Below are 15173 nucleotides of genomic sequence, written 5' to 3' on the forward strand. Positions count from 1 at the left end.
CCAAACATTGGGAAGAGAGGACACGGCCAGCACCCACCGTCCTGTGCTGCAGGGCTTGGACTGACGCTGACTGCAGGGTGGGTGGGTGACAGGTCCGAGTGCAGGACGCAGGGTGCAATACAAATTAAACAACACATTGCATCTGTCCCCCATTACAAAGAGCTTCCATAGGAAGAAGTAAAGTGCACGCCACAGTCAGAGAATCCATCAGGACATAAGTGCCCTGAATGGAAAGCTAAGCCACCCCAGAAAGGCAAGTTTAGCCAGGATTATTGCAGCTGAGGAATGGCTTTAACCCTCCCCCCTCCCCACCTTGTGCCCAAACAGCGCTGGGAGGAAGAGACCTCAGGCCAGATCCTACCAGTACGTGCATTTAAGTGATGCTGGATTTACTGTGCCCGTGCTAAGGACAGGATGCTGTGGTCCAGGCTGGTCCCTGGCAGTCAGCATGACTCCCTTCCAGCACTTCTCCTTCTCCAGCAGCCCCCCTCCCCAGCCATGCTCCCAGCAGATTTTTTTTGCAGTGAGTTTAGCCCCACAACTGAGGCTTCTGTGCTTTGAGACCATTTTCGTGTTACTTAACATCGTATTTCAGTAAAACAGTTCCCAAACCTATAGAAAAATGTATTTACATCCGAGAGAAACCTTCCCAGCCCACAGCCTGCCCCCCCCATCCCTGGCACATCTGCATGTCTACAGCCAGCTCAGCCTCTCGGACCAGCTCCACAAGTCTTTGGAGGCCACTGCTCCACACCAGGCAAGCTCGCCAAAAGAGATGCTCCTGTGGAGGAGAGGAAAGCGTGTGGAGAGAAGGTCTCCCGGCCACCAGGCTCACCAGCTGGGTAGTGCTGAAGATCCTCTTTGCCCAGACCCCCTGTCCTCAGCCGTAGGACTGCGTGACTGCAGCTGCAGGTGTTGCGCAGGACCCCTCCTCTGCAGATGAGATGGCAGCCCTGGGCACAGGCAGGCAGCGTAGTGAGGGGACGGCTCTTGGGTTTCTCTAAGAGCAAAGAGCAAAGAAGAGTTTGGCAGAAGTCTCTCTGTCCCTCCATCATGCGAGATGGGAGCAAACTCTCCCACTCTGGTCTGGTACAGCCTTGCGGGAGGCCAGGGTGGGTGTTCTGCTGGGGGAGAAACCTGAGCTGTGCGTCCCTAGAAGACGTGCCTGGACCGCCCTGGGCTGCCTGTGCTCCATCTGGAGAGGAGCAGTGCTGGCGAGTTCAAGAGGTGGAGAGGCTTCTGCAGCAGCCTGGAGCTTCTTGAGGCTCCAGAAGGCAGGCCCTGGCCACCTCTCCTCCATGCTGGGGAAGTCTCCTCTGCAAGCAGGGCCAGTTGCTCCTGTCACTGCCAGATTGTACTCCGTCACCTGCCCTCCTGAGCTCGGTACAGGTGGACCATGCAGTCACTCACAGGCTGGTGCAGTTCAAGAGGTCCAGGCTGGAGTACCCTGGAACTGGCAGGTGCTGGGAGCAGGGTTGTCTCTGCTGTGTGGCAGCCTGTGGGGCTCTCCACAGTTCAGAGATCCAACAGACTCCCCAGTTGTCAGATCCAAAGGAGCTGTGTGCCATGGGAAGCCCAGTCCCACTGCTCCTGGTATTGCTGTTGCATCTGATACTAGTTCATCTGCAGGTGTAGCTGGGGCCATCCTGCTGTGTGAAGGGGTCGCCACCTGTCCTGCATAGTTGTGTGGGGACCTCCCATCCCACAGGGACACATTAGAGGATGGAGAGAGGTGTGACATGTCCCTAGCCCACTTAGAATGCTGCTCCCCCCTGCAGATGGGGGAAGGAGGCAGCAGGACCATCAAGGTGTCTGGAAAGCCATGTTGCCACTGATGCTGAAATCAAAGAGATGCTGGCGGGGTTCCAGGTCCTGGTCTGACACCCCTCTTCCTGCTCACCACCCTGCTGCCTCTTTGCCAGGGTAAGTGTTAAGGAATGCCTGATGTGGGTCTGACAAGCTCGTGATCAGAGATGCCTCCTGGGGCCATTTGAAAGGTGGGACTTCATGGCCTGGATGCTGCTCAAGATCTTCTTCTGGTGGCCCATCATGGTGATGCCCAAACTCCGAACGTCCCTGGAGAACAAGAACACTTTCAGATACCCCGTGGGCTGGACCTGTTCCCAGTCCCAGAGAACAGCAGACCTGTGTCTCTCCCACAGGAGAGACACTGCTCCTCCCTGTGTGTGCACCCCATGGACCAGCCCAGGACCCTGGACCTGGCTCATCTCTGCTTGCCCGTCAGCACAAGGCTGCTGCTGCAGGTCCATGGGACACAGAGGCTGCCATTCACTTGGGCACATCCTCCTGACAGGGCTGCTGGGATAGCCCCAGAGGGAGCAGGAGCAGGTGTGTGATCACTCCTGATGGGCTAGTTGGTGACAAGATCAATGCTCTGAAATTGGATTCAGTTTTAGCAAGATGCCCTCAGATACCCCCGTCAGAAAGACAGATGGATGATGAGCCTTCCCCACTCAAAGGCTTCCCCAATGTGCATGAGAAACAAGGATCAGTATCAGCTCAGTCCCACCGCAAAGGCCCCAGTTCCAGCCTTTGATCAATGCACATGACAGCTCTCTGCCTGTGTCTTTCCATCTTCCTTTTCATGGGCTCCTTCTCTACCTGCAGCACCTCGACCAAGGCATGCACTGTCACATCCTTCCCGAGTCATGGGAACTACTGTCTGGCAGTCTCATGCCTTTTGACAGGGAACAAATCTCTTCGGAGGCAGGAGAGGTTACTGCCAGCCCAGGTGCTAATGCTAACACCGAGGGATGGGGAAGGTAAGCCCAGGGTAGGAGCAGGTATAGTTGCTGTATTTTCTGGTACCACTTGGAGAATCAGCCACCTCGGACACCCCCTAGACAGGGGCAAGTAAGCTCCTTACAGCAGGAGGAGGAGGATAAGTGGTGAAACACATCTTTGCCAGCTCTCCTTGGTCACTTGGCTACGACCTTCCACTCACACCGAGGCCCTGGATGGTGCCTCCCTGCCTAGCTGCACTGAGCACGCAGCCAGTCCAGCGCACTAGGGTCTGAAGAAGCTCTGAGGTGCCCCCAGCTCCATTTGTTTCCCGATGAAGCTGCGCAGTGTGGCGCAGCTACACTTTGGTCCAGACATGCCTTTTGCAGGGGAAACAAAGGGGAGAAGTGCAAGGACACAGCAACCTCATATCTGACGCTGCTTTGATCAGGAGGTTGGATTATATGACCTCCTTACAACCTGAATTACCTGTGAACTTATGATGACATTGGGAGAGCCACCACAGAGCACCAGAGGTGACTTGGTACTCGCACCCTCTCAGTACCACTCCCACACCTTTTCTCAAAGGTCAGCATAGCCTTGGACATTGTCCCAGGTCTCAACACATTTTCCTTAGGGCTGTGTCTCTGGCATCAGGAACCAACTAGATTGAGCAAGTCAAGGCAGGATGGTCACTGTTAGGGGCTAGTGGAATGGTGCAGGGCAACCCCAAACCCAGTGCTGTTTGTTCTCTGGTACTCACTCAATGTTCATGCGCATCACCATGCCCAGGGAGGAGTACCCTGCCATGGCAAAGTTGTCCCGGTAGTGGCCCAGCCGGATGGAGTCCAGCCAGTCCTCCACTGTCAGACAGCTGGCCAGGTCGAGGAGACGCCTGTCGAAGGGTGTTTGGGTGAACCTGGGAGCAGGATGGAAGGGGTTAGACCAGGAGGTGTTGGTCCTAGGTGGTCAGACTGCGAGGTCCACCTCAAAGAGCCTGTCACCCTGCAGGGGGGGCAGGACAGAGACAGCCCTCGCAGGCTGGCAAAGGCAGGCACGCCGCTGCGTGCGCACCGCTGCACATGGTGGATGAGGGGATGCCACGGTGGGAGCAAGGCAGTGAAATGCAGGATGCTCCCCACTGCCCACCACCACCTGTGCCCATGGGCCCTACACATGTCCATGGTGGCAGGAAAGCCACTGCTGCTAGAGCTGGACAGAAGTATCCCCTACTGGCTGCAACCCACAGGTCCTGCGCAGCATCAGCTGTCAGCCCGCTCAGCGGGGCAGCTCAGGGAGCCCTTACCGGTTCACGGTGGCTGTGCACTTCAAGTTGTCAGGGTTGCGGATGAGCTTGTCCAGGATGCCGACAATCTGTGAGAAACGTGGCCTCTCGCTGCGGTCCTTCTGCCAGCAATCCAGCATGAGCTGGTGCAGGGCTGTGGGGCATCCCATGGGGGCTGGCAGGCGGTAGCCTTCCTCCACCGAGTTAATGACCTGGAAGGAAGCCACACGCCAAAGTGGAGCTCTGCTCCCACCCAACTCAGCACCCCAGACGGCAGTGCACAGGGAAGGTCCCTGGGAAGGTCCCTGGTGCATGAGCTGCTGGGCCATCAGGTGGGGAAGCAGGGCGGGTGTACACAAGTCACGCTAAATGACAAGTGCATTGCCAGCGAGCTGTGGGCAGTCTCTGTGGAAGCAGGCTGGATACCACACACATACAAGAAGTCACTGCTATGACAGCAGGTTTATTAAGTGATCCAACAGGCCTCAAATATCGCAGCTGCCCTCCAGCAGACAAGCCGCGAGAGCTGCACTCACGTTCAGTTGTTCTACAACCACGGCTTGCCACCACTTATCACGGCTGGAAGAAACCCTGCTCGAAGGAACTGTGCAGAAGAGGTAGTGAAGCCACTGCATCCATGCCCTGTTGTCACCAAAGCCACCTTCTAAAATAATAAAAACACTAGAGAGAGAGGGGATGCTCAGGACCCCAGGGCAGGGAGAAGGCAGGTAAGTTTATAGTCCCGATAGTCCCCCATAGGTAAAAAAAAGGAGTCCTGTGGTTCTGCAGAGTCAAAATATTAATTTTATTGCCTGCTTTTGGAAATTTTGCTGCCAGGTCGTAGTTGGGAACATAACCTACATTTTCCTACAGTTTTCATGCTGTAAGAGTGACTGTAAGAGTGGCTCCCACTAACGCTGACAAGCCCAAAGCCTAACGCTGAGCGGTGCAAGCCTGGGGCTCTCAGCAGCCTCACGTGGGCAGTGGAAGGGATGGAGTCCCAGCACTGGGTGCAGCAGGGACTGGCAGGCTAATGCAGTGGGCTTCAGTGATCCTAGGGAAGCCCTGACCCCCCCCATGGAACGGAAAAGGTGGCACAACATGTGCTGAAGCTCTCCAGCCAGCAGAAAGGCTTGTACAGAGCAGCAGACAGGGACGGGGAGACCCACAGTGCACACAACCAGGCACAGCCTGGACCCACGCTGCTGCAAAGGGAAAGGCTGTGCAGTGTGATGACGGGCAACACACCGATGTCCCCACTGAGGGGACAAGCACACGGTGCACAGCCCTGTGGGGATGTGAGGAGAGGAAAGGGCTGCTCCTTGGGTCCCTTTTTGCTAGGCTGGCTTGGGTCAGGACAGGAGGACAGGCAGGCTTGCCACCATGCTGTCCCACGTTCACTCACATCCCGGTTGGTCATGTTCCAGTACGGGCGCTCGCCGTAGGCCAACACCTCCCACATGACAATGCCGTAGCTCCACACATCACTGGCCGAGGAGAACTTGCGGTATGCAATGGCCTCTGGAGCCGTCCAGCGAATGGGGATCTTCCCCCCCTGAAAAAGCGAGCAACAGTGGAGGCTCAGGGCATGCAGGGTTCAGGCATCCCTACCTCCCTGCAGCTGGGACAGAGGATTAGACAAGTGATATGCTGGGATGGCATCTTCTGGAAAGGACTGAGGAGGCAATTTGTACAAGATGACCCTGAAGGTGTACCTGAAGGATGACTTCCAGGTACTTCCAGTAGAGCAAGGAGAAAACTGTGCTGCTTGTAAGGTCTTCTTAATGCACAATTCTGGCCCTCAGTGCTCAAAAGAGAAGAATTTGAAGTGATGTGGTGGAGCCGAGGGCTGCCAGAGCACAAGAGCATGGAGCTGACCCTGGGCGCAGGAAGAGGGACTGACTTGTTTAGTGTGGCAGACAAGGAGAGTGATGACATGTGCTCCCTGTCCATTACTGCTTTGGTAGGCAAGGACTGAAGAGGAGGACTTGTTGAATTAAAGAACCATGCTAACAAAAATCATCAAAAAATGGGCTAAGAATACATTTAAGCTGGAAATGTCATTGCCAGCCATACAAAGAAGAAAGTTGTGGTGTGGGGAACATCAGGTGGGTTTCCCAGAGCAGCTGGGGGGCAATCATGATGTGCCTGGGAACAACTTTCAGGTATCCCTGTCTAGGGAGAGTTGCCTCCACCCAAGTGAGTCCTGCCTGCTCTGGTGCACTCCTTGATGGGGTGCAACAAGGTGTCCTTTGGGGGACTCCCTTCGGGGAAGGCATCTCCTGAGCAGGTTGAGAACAACAAAGGAGGAACACAGGATGCTATCTTATCACAAGGTTCTGAACAAGAAAACATCCTCAGTTCAGCACTGTACCATAACACCCACCTACTGACCAATGGACAACTGAAGGAGTGGATGGAGCTATTGCAGTCTAGGGAGGGACTCCAGTGAGGACATTGGAGCATCCCTGTGCAGTGGCCACGCATGCCCACATGAGCTGTTGGCTGGGGAGGTTTAATCAGCTCCCTGCTCTCCTCCCTCACTTTTCTTTGTTCACTGCACACTTCAGTTCTGGGATGTCCCTGTATGAAGGATGATGCATTAAGGCTCAGAAGCAATTTGGGTTCATGCTCTTGGTCCAGATATCAGCAATGAGGTGACTATCTCCATTCCTGCCCTGCCTATCTTGATTTGAGAGTGGCAACTTTTCCATCTGTCAGTGACATGGGGCAATCACCGTCAGTAAGGATCAACAAGACTGCAACGCTAGGAGCCACGCACCGTGGTGGTGTACGCAGCATCGGGGTCATCCTCCAGGATGCGTGAGAGGCCAAAATCAGACACTTTGCAGACCAGGTTGCTGTTCACCAGGATGTTGCGGGCCGCCAGGTCCCGGTGCACATAGCCCAGGTCAGACAGGTACCTCATACCCGCTCCGATGCCACGCAACATACCCACCAGCTGGATGATGGTGAACTGCCCGTCATGTTTCTGGAAAGGAAATAACCCAGAGTTCATTTGTGGTTTTCACGAGCATCCTATTGATGCTGCTCTCATTAAACTAACCCCCTAGTACCTCTTATCTTTGGCTTAGTACCTCCTCTAACCCCGGTGCCTCTGTCTTGCCCCCCAGCCCACTTTCTGCCCTCCCAGCACCTCTGACACGCTGTTCAGGCAGGTGTCCCTGCCTTTGCACTGCTGCTCCGGGCAGCCGGCCGCGATGCCCTGGAGCCAGTGCCTGCGGGAGAGGTGAGAGCCCAGAGCTCACTGCTCTGGCGCAGGGGTTGCAGTGGCCATGAGGCTGAGGAGCAGGAACCAGCCTGTCCTCCAGTGACTCAGCCCGGGGGGATGTGCAATGAATACAAGAGAGCTCCCTACCCTGAGGAAGGTGTCTAGCGAGCCGTTCTCCATGTATTCAGTAACAATCATTACCAGTTTGCCTGCAGGAGACAAGGGAGGTCAAGTTAGCAGAGAAGTCACCTTCCTCCAGGAAGCCTAGTGCCAGGCTTTTACTGGGAGAGACATGAATCCAGGCCTGTGGATCTCCTCCAGCCCTGCAGAGCGGTCCCACCCGTGCACCATACAGGACAGGCACCACAGAGGGGATGTGGCAATAACCGCAACACTTACCCCTCCCTTCAGGTGCTATTGATGTGGCTATGTCAGTTTTGTTATCCCGCTGAAATCTGCATGCCATTAGCATAAGGCTTTGCATTAGAATGTGCCTTTTTGAAGGAAGACTTCAGATTATGATTCAATACAGGCAGCCTTTAAAATAAATGCTAATGGATAGGACATCTCCTAAACCAATAACCCTGACCTGGGGCACACTGCGGACCAAGGTGAGGCACTGCCATATGGAAAGCTTGTGCTGTAAGAGAAGGCAAGGGGTGGGATGGAGGGGACCCTGGGTAAATGGACATCTGACAAGCGAGCAACAGGGGCAGCTGAAGGATGGAGCACATTCAAAGTGATCCCTGACCCCCATCTCCCAGGGTGCCCCCAGGGAGATACATCCCAGCTCTGCCCCACCATAGGGTCCCATTCCCACCAGCCACATACTCCTCGTCACCACCCCCTCCAGATGGATGACGTTCGGGTGGTCGAACTGCGCCATGATGCTGGCTTCGCTCAGGAAGTCCCGTCTCTGCTTCTCCGTGTAGCCTGCTTTCAGTGCCTTGATGGCCACAGGAATCTCCCTCTTCCCTGGCAGCTTCAGGCGGCCGTAGCACACCTCTCCAGACTCCCCTGGAAGGCAAGGGAAGGTGAGGGCATGGGAACCTCAGCTTCTTGCACTGACCCACCAGCACCACCCACCACCCAGTCTGCCAGCATGGTCACAGCGTGCTCCAGCCCCTCAGGACTCCTGGGCTTTTTGGGCATCGCTGCCCCTGAGCACAGAAAGAATTGCCCATCTCCGGCTTCCAGTGCCACCTCTGGCTTCTGGGCAGAAGTATCAGAAACCACCTCTCTCTCCTTTACTGCAGGCGATAGGCCAAGAGTAGTGATTACAGTGGCACTTGCTCTACCCCTTTTAATGAACAAATTTGTGAGTCTCTTAGAGCAGCAGGGATGTCTCTCAGCCAGGCTTGCTAATGCTGCTCTGCAGTAAGCCCTTGAGGTGCTCCTGGTGAAGTTCCAGCTCTGTGTCTGCCCTGTGCTTCCCTGCAAGCCCCTGTTCCTATGCAAAAATCCCTTTTGTTCTTAAAATTTACCATTTCTCTTGCAATATCATTTGCATCTTGTCACTCCAGACACTTGCTCCAAGGTTTGAAAGCAGGGTGGTTGCCTCGGAGCGCCCACGCGGGACAGGCTGAGCATCTGCTGTGTCAGCCTGAGCCGTCAGTGCCACGCCGGCTGGACGGGAGCCCCCTCCCCCCCGCTCGCGCGCCGTCAGGGCCACGCCGGCTGAACGGCAGCCCTCTGCACCAGGCTGCCGCCAAAGAGTTTATTTCATGCACCAACCCCCCCACTCTGTCCATGATTTTGATCTCAAAAGGAGAAGGAGCAGATGAAGCCCCAGCTGAGCGCTGTGCCGTGCTGTGCAGCCTGCTGTGGTCTCAGCAGGCCACGGGGACAGCACAACCTCAGACCGTGAATTTCCCTGAGCAGATGTGATGCAAAGAGGCAGCCTGGCCTGGAGACTCACCAGACCCAATGACCTTCTCGATCTTGATCCGGGAGGCCTCAATTTCACGGGTGAACTCGTGCACGGCTTGGCAGGGGTCCTCGTATGTGTGTGGGTCCACATAGAACTTGGACTCGGGGAACTTTACTGCCAGGATTCAAAGGAGAGAGAGGAGATAAGCTCTTTCAGGCAGCCCTGCTGAAAAGTAGGAGCACCCAGCAGCTGAGCAGAGCATGGGCAGGGGCAGGACTTCTTGGGTTGACATGCTGAGGAGCCGCAGAGGTCGCAGCCCCAAGGAAACCTAAGGCACTCTTTAGTATAGCAGTGTCCTCAGAGCAGTCCAGAACCTGGCTACCAAGGTCTCCTCCATGTGATTGTCCTCCTCCGTCACACCCCCACCCCTTACCTGTGATGAATTTTCCACTCTTCTGGCCTGCTGCTGTCTGGAATGAACCTGCTGCAGTCCCACCTCACGCTGTGCAACACTTCAACCCCCTTACCAGGATGCCCCTGGGATCAGAGCCCCTGCCCAGCTCTCTTAGACACATCCCCAGAGGCAGGCAGTGGTCAAAGGCCTTCCCTCCGGAAACCACAGCGGTCCCGGGGGGTAACGGTACAGGTCCCTGCCCATCCACAGGCCCCTTCACACCCCAGGGGCAGCGGCAGGGAGGGTCCTACCTTGCCCATTCTGATAATGCATCTTCTCCTCATCGGAGTCCTGGAAAGCCTTGCTGTACCCGCAGTGCCTGCCACGGGGACACAAGGGTCAGAAGAGATGCTCCCGTGCCTCACTCCCACAAGCAGCCCAAAGGCAGGGGTGGAAGGCAGTGCGTGCCAAGGCTGTAGGCAGCCCAGGAGGAGCTGGAGCTAGCGCTTGCCCCTCCACCAGCTGCATCTCTGCACCTTGCTGGACTGACAGTCTTGCTTGGCCTGGAGCAAGGTACTTGCCAGGTGCTCTCCAAGGCTGGGCAGTGCTAAAAGCTGCAGCCCTTTTGGCCCCTCTGGGCAGTGGCATGTCTGCTCCACATGCCTTGCTCAGCCATGCTGAGATGTAGCAGACACAGTCCCCCTCAGACCTTTCTGATGCAGAAGAGCTCTCTCCACTCCTGACCCACTCCCTGGCGCATCCAGTCAGCCCTCATACTGGTAGTGGTACTGGTACTGGTATGGCTACGGTTATCGTTAGCACTATCGCTATCGCTACTGCTACTGCTACTGCTACTCAGCCTGCTGCCACGCGGGGAAGGTCTGGAGACTGGCTTTGCCACAGGGAAAGTGGAGGCAGGGTGACCCCTGAATGAAGTCTCTTGGTTGCTTATTAACCTCTGACCTATGGATGCTCTGAACAAACTGAGAGGAAAAAACTTGTGCCCAAGTTCTCCCATCCCTCCTGCCCTGCTTGGTGACAACCCACACTGACCTCCAGAAAACACTTACCTCTTCTTGCAGATTAGGACCACCAGCAATGCAATAAGACCAGTGATGAGTGTCAGGCAGATCCAGACAATTGTCATTGTGTCGTATCGGAGAGAGACTGGAAGAAGCAGAGTAGGAAGGAGGTGAGCTGGAGTGAGGAGCGCTCCGCTGTGCTCAGAAACTCACCTTTCCGCGTGGCGTCGTGTTTTTCAAAGATAAAGCACCATCCATTCCCAGCTTTGGGGCTCTCCCAGTGTACAGGGACCATTTACACATGAGGAAACCAAGCACAGATCTGGGAAAGCCATAGTGATACCACAAACCAGTGCAGAGAGGAGTCTGGTGCCTCAGGACCTCACCAGGTCTTCCCTAGCCTAACTGCTATGCCCTTCCTCCCTATTTCTAACGTAACGGCACATCTCAGGAAGTGCTTCCTACCTCAAGCAAGCTCTGCAGGCTGAAACCCCGGAGATGTGCCTCCAGCCTCCCTCCCCACGTGGCAGAGGAACAATGGCCAAGGGCATCACCATCTCCCATGCTCCCTGCCCCACACTTCCCACATCCCACAACTGCACACACTCACCGGGCTTCCCTGTTTCCACCTCCACGGTCTGACTGAATCTCCCGCAGCCAGCGGACGTGCGAGCCCGAACCTGGAAAATGTAGCGGGTTGCGGGCTTGAGCCCAGAGATGGTGGCAGTGGTGGCCTTGGATTTCAGAGTCGAATAGCTCTGCATTTCCTTGTCCTGGCGAAAAGCAACACCAAAAATCTTGCTGCATCAGCACAGCAACCACAAAGTCTTCCAAAAATAGTCCCTTGTGCACGGCTGGCTGACAGCAGCAATTGCACCAGCAGGATTTAAACTGAGCTGTGCCCCTGTCTAAATCCACCACGCTGGGACCAGTTTGCAGCAGCAAGCTCGGTGTTACCTTCTCGTAGTACTTGATCTCATACTCCAGGATGATGCCGTTGGGCTGGTCCGGCTCTTGCCACAGCAAGGTGACGCTGTTCTGGCCCGTGCTCTCCTGGCGGACCACCACCACCTGGGATGGGGCTGGGGATGCAGACGGCAGGGTGTTAGGTGCCTGCTGGTGGGGTCCTGCATGGGTGAGGGCAGCAGGACACAGCAGCAGGGAAGGGTGGAACTGGAGCCCCATGCAGGACCCTTGGTTTAAACCATGTTTCTGTTTTAATCGTGGAGATGAGTGCTGTGAAGGGGCTTGCAAACAGGCTTTTGTTCGCTTCAGTTGCCTCAATATCTTTCCTGTGGAGTGAGCAGGCTCCGAGGAGATGAAAGAGGAGAGCTCTGTCCAGGCACGGGCAGGAGGGGACACTGATGCTTCGCTGTGATCTGGAGCCAGAAAGGAGACGGGGCTGCGGGGCTGGAGGTTGTGGAGATCCCTGGCAGGACCCTGACCCCTCCTGCCCCACCTGGGGAAGGGGACAGGATCACCCAGAGGCATGCTCAGGGACTGAGCGTCAGTCTGAAAGGTGCCCTGGGGGTGCTCTCCTGCCTGGAGATGCTCTTGTCGTCTGCCCGGGCCTGGGCTGGGAGCCTGTGAATCGGTCCTTGTACCTGCTGCATCTGAGTCGGAGCTGCCCTAGCTGCAGGAGCCAACTCACCAGACTGTTCCTGCTGGGAAAATCCCCCCTGGAAGGACCCCAGAAGGTGTGGTGGGTGCTGCCATTGGGTCCAACTCACGGGAAGAGGTCAGGCACCCCTTATGACCCTAACTGCCGGGTGGAGAATGGGATGTGGTGGCTCTGGAGATGACAGAGCTGCTGTCTGCCGTGGCTGCAGTGCAGGGGTGTCGCTGGAGCAAAACACAGACCAAAGGAGGCCAGAGGGGCTGCAGCAGCAGTGGGGCAGCCAGGGACTGAAAGGCGGCAGTTTCAGCTCAGTTATCTTTGGGCTGGCTCCTCTGAGAAGCAGGAATCACTGCGGGGACACAGGAACCTGGGTAACTGGGACAGGACGGGTGGAGGGGATCAGCTAAACCCCGTGGGCACATGCAGTGCCATCTCTCCAAACAGCCCCAGGGTATCTCTGCTGCACCTGCTCCTGCCCCGCTCAGCCACCCGGGGCTGGGGGACAAGGGTGACCGGCACCCAGCGTGGGCAAGCCACTGTGCAGTGCGGCAGGGGTCCCTCAGCCCCTCCTGCTGGGCAGGGATGCTCTGTGGTGTGCAGCAGCTGGAGCACCACCATGGCAGATAAACTTCAATCACTACCAAATTCCCAGCCCCGCTGGTTTTGCCGCAGCTGCTCAGCATCCACTTTCCAGCAGAGAGGTTGAAATGGGAATATCCGGCACTTCCCAAGAGCATCCCACTCTGAGGCATCATGCTGACACTGCTCATCAGCACTTGGAGGGATCATGCAGGAGCGAGTCAGCAGGACTGAGCCTCGGCGGAGGGGTGAAGAAGTGCCTCAGGCCGGCATTAGTAACAAAAGGGCCTTGTTCTGGTGCCAGCCATGAGCTAACCCAGTGAGGCTCTCAGGGTTTCTCCTGCTGGCACCACTGCCATGAGAGCAGAAGGGGCTCAGCATCATGGGAGGTTCCTGCGGGCTCGTTTCCAACCGGGAGGATTAACATGAAGTGTCAGTGCCTGCCCGGTCCCCTCTGCCTACAGCATGCTCCGTGGAGAGGGGCTTAGCTGGGCTCCACTCTGGGGAGATGCCCAGGTGACCCTGGAGCAAGGTCCTGGCTTACCTGGGCCACAGCATTAGTCAGAAGTATTTCCTGGGGAAAGAGCATTTCACAGCAAGGGATTGGCAAAGATGAGGCATGCATGAGAGAGACTTTTCTCAGCAAACCTTGCTGTCACCTGCCAGGGCCTGGCAGTGGTGTGAGTTAAGAGCAGAGCATGAGCTGCTGCTTGGCCCTTTGGGAAGGGACGGAGAGCTGGAGGAACAGCCTGAAAGGTTCACGCCCCACTTAGTGTTCCTGTCAATAAACAAGTGTTCTCCGTGCCCCCGTCTCCTGCAGAAAAGGAGCCTCCACTAGCGGCTGCAGGCTGCAGTGGAGGGAAGGGAGGATGAAGAAGGATACCATGAAGCAGAGAAGGGTCTCCAGCCCACCCCAGCTCCCTGAACCCACCTCCAGCAGCAGAAGGGTCACATCTCCTGGGGGTCCCATGCCCATCACCAAACAAGCCCTTGGCTGCTAGGGCAGGTTCTGGCTCCTGCAGGTGCTGGCTGGAGCAACATCAGCATCACCAACACATGCAAAGCCTGGAGGGGGTGTCTGCTCCTCCTACCTGCCTGGTTTGTTGTGATGTTGGCGACTGCAGCTCTTCTGGACTCCAGGCTGAGGTCGGACACGCCGTTGACGGCCTCCACCCAAAAGGAGTAGTTGGTGTGGGCCAGGAGGTTGGTGACGGTCAGCACTCCCTGCACCAGGCTCATCTGCTGGGGCACGAAGCGGATCCCGCTGCCGCACGCCTCGCACTGGCCAGCATCCCCCACGCAGCGCCTGCAGACCACGTTGTACACGATGTCAGCACGTCCCCCCTTGTCCAGGGGCGGGCCCCACTCCAGTGTCACTGAGGTGCCGTTTACACTGGAGATCAGGTTCACAGGAGCAGAGGGGGGGCCTGGAAAAGAAGCAGAGGTTCAGGCAGAGCGGGGGCTGCGGTAGTGTGTTGGGACCGGCAGAGCGTGGGACCAATGGAGAGATGCACCTCGGGGAGCGTGTACCTGCGCGTGTAAACGATGCTACAGGGAATACACAGCTGCCCAGCGCGGGAAATGCTCCAAACAGAAGACAGCAAAGATGCAGACAGCTCTCAGGGTGAAATGCCATGGAGGTAAGAAGCTCTGGATCAGGATGCCAAATGGCAGGCAGGCAAGAACTCCCCCAGCTGACTTCTGGGGGAAGCAGGAAGCATGGGGGGCGCATGAAGCTTTTGGGGGAAGAACTAAGGTGTTGATGGGCTGGACTGTGGAGAACAGGACTGGCTCATCTACAGGGGAGGGTAAAGTCACATTTCCTGGGGAGATAAACAACCTTGGGTGGATATCCCCCAGGGAAACACAAGACAGATGTTGCTGACCTGTCTTTCACCTTGGCTTCAGCTAGCAGCCCCACACCTTTCTGCCCTCCTGGACCAACTTCAGAGAGGAGGACCCCTCCTGGGATGCTCTTGTCCCCTTTTAATAGCAGCAGGCTCCTCAAAGCAGCCTACTGCAGAGAGTTGAGCTGAGGGCTGAGCTGAAACGCATGACAAGCCCTAGTGCCACCGTCCACCCACAGTGACGGAGAGCACAGCAACACTTGCCTACCCGCACTGCCCCATGGCCTCCCGGGGCTCTGACCACCCTGGGCATTTCTGCAGAGGCAAGCAGCCAGCAAGTGGCTGGCACGCTGGCTGGTGCGTGAGCGGGCGAGCTTGCCCGCAGAGCCACGGTCTCGCCCTGCTCGGTTGCGGGAGAGAGCCCTGGGAGGGGAGCAGAGCCTGGCCAGGGAGGTTTGGCCCCATCCAGCAGACGGGGATGAGGCAGAGGACAGTGAGGGAGTGCAGCCTAAGGGGGGCCCGGCTCGTGCACCGAGGGGAGACCCGGGGTTGAAACGTGGCTACAGCGCCGTGGGCAGCACACG

General features: G+C 56.7%; 1 protein-coding gene across 1 annotated transcript; it reads right to left on the reverse strand.

Annotated features, from left to right (window-relative positions):
• Positions 1 to 1967: 1967 nt before the first annotated feature.
• On the reverse strand, positions 1968 to 14169 carry EPHA8 (EPH receptor A8; the record flags this gene model as incomplete). The annotated part of the gene is made up of 13 exons (XM_010296368.1): positions 1968 to 2076; positions 3506 to 3661; positions 4049 to 4239; positions 5433 to 5582; positions 6810 to 7019; positions 7407 to 7468; positions 8091 to 8276; positions 9178 to 9303; positions 9835 to 9902; positions 10594 to 10690; positions 11156 to 11318; positions 11503 to 11627; positions 13834 to 14169. Coding segments are annotated over 13 exons (1979 nt in total), but the record flags the coding sequence as incomplete, so codon positions are not given.
• Between the last annotated feature and the right edge of the window lie 1004 nt (positions 14170 to 15173).

The sequence above is a fragment of the Phaethon lepturus genome, unplaced genomic scaffold (assembly GCF_000687285.1).
Source record: "Phaethon lepturus isolate BGI_N335 unplaced genomic scaffold, ASM68728v1 scaffold24241, whole genome shotgun sequence".
NCBI lineage: Eukaryota > Metazoa > Chordata > Aves > Phaethontiformes > Phaethontidae > Phaethon > Phaethon lepturus.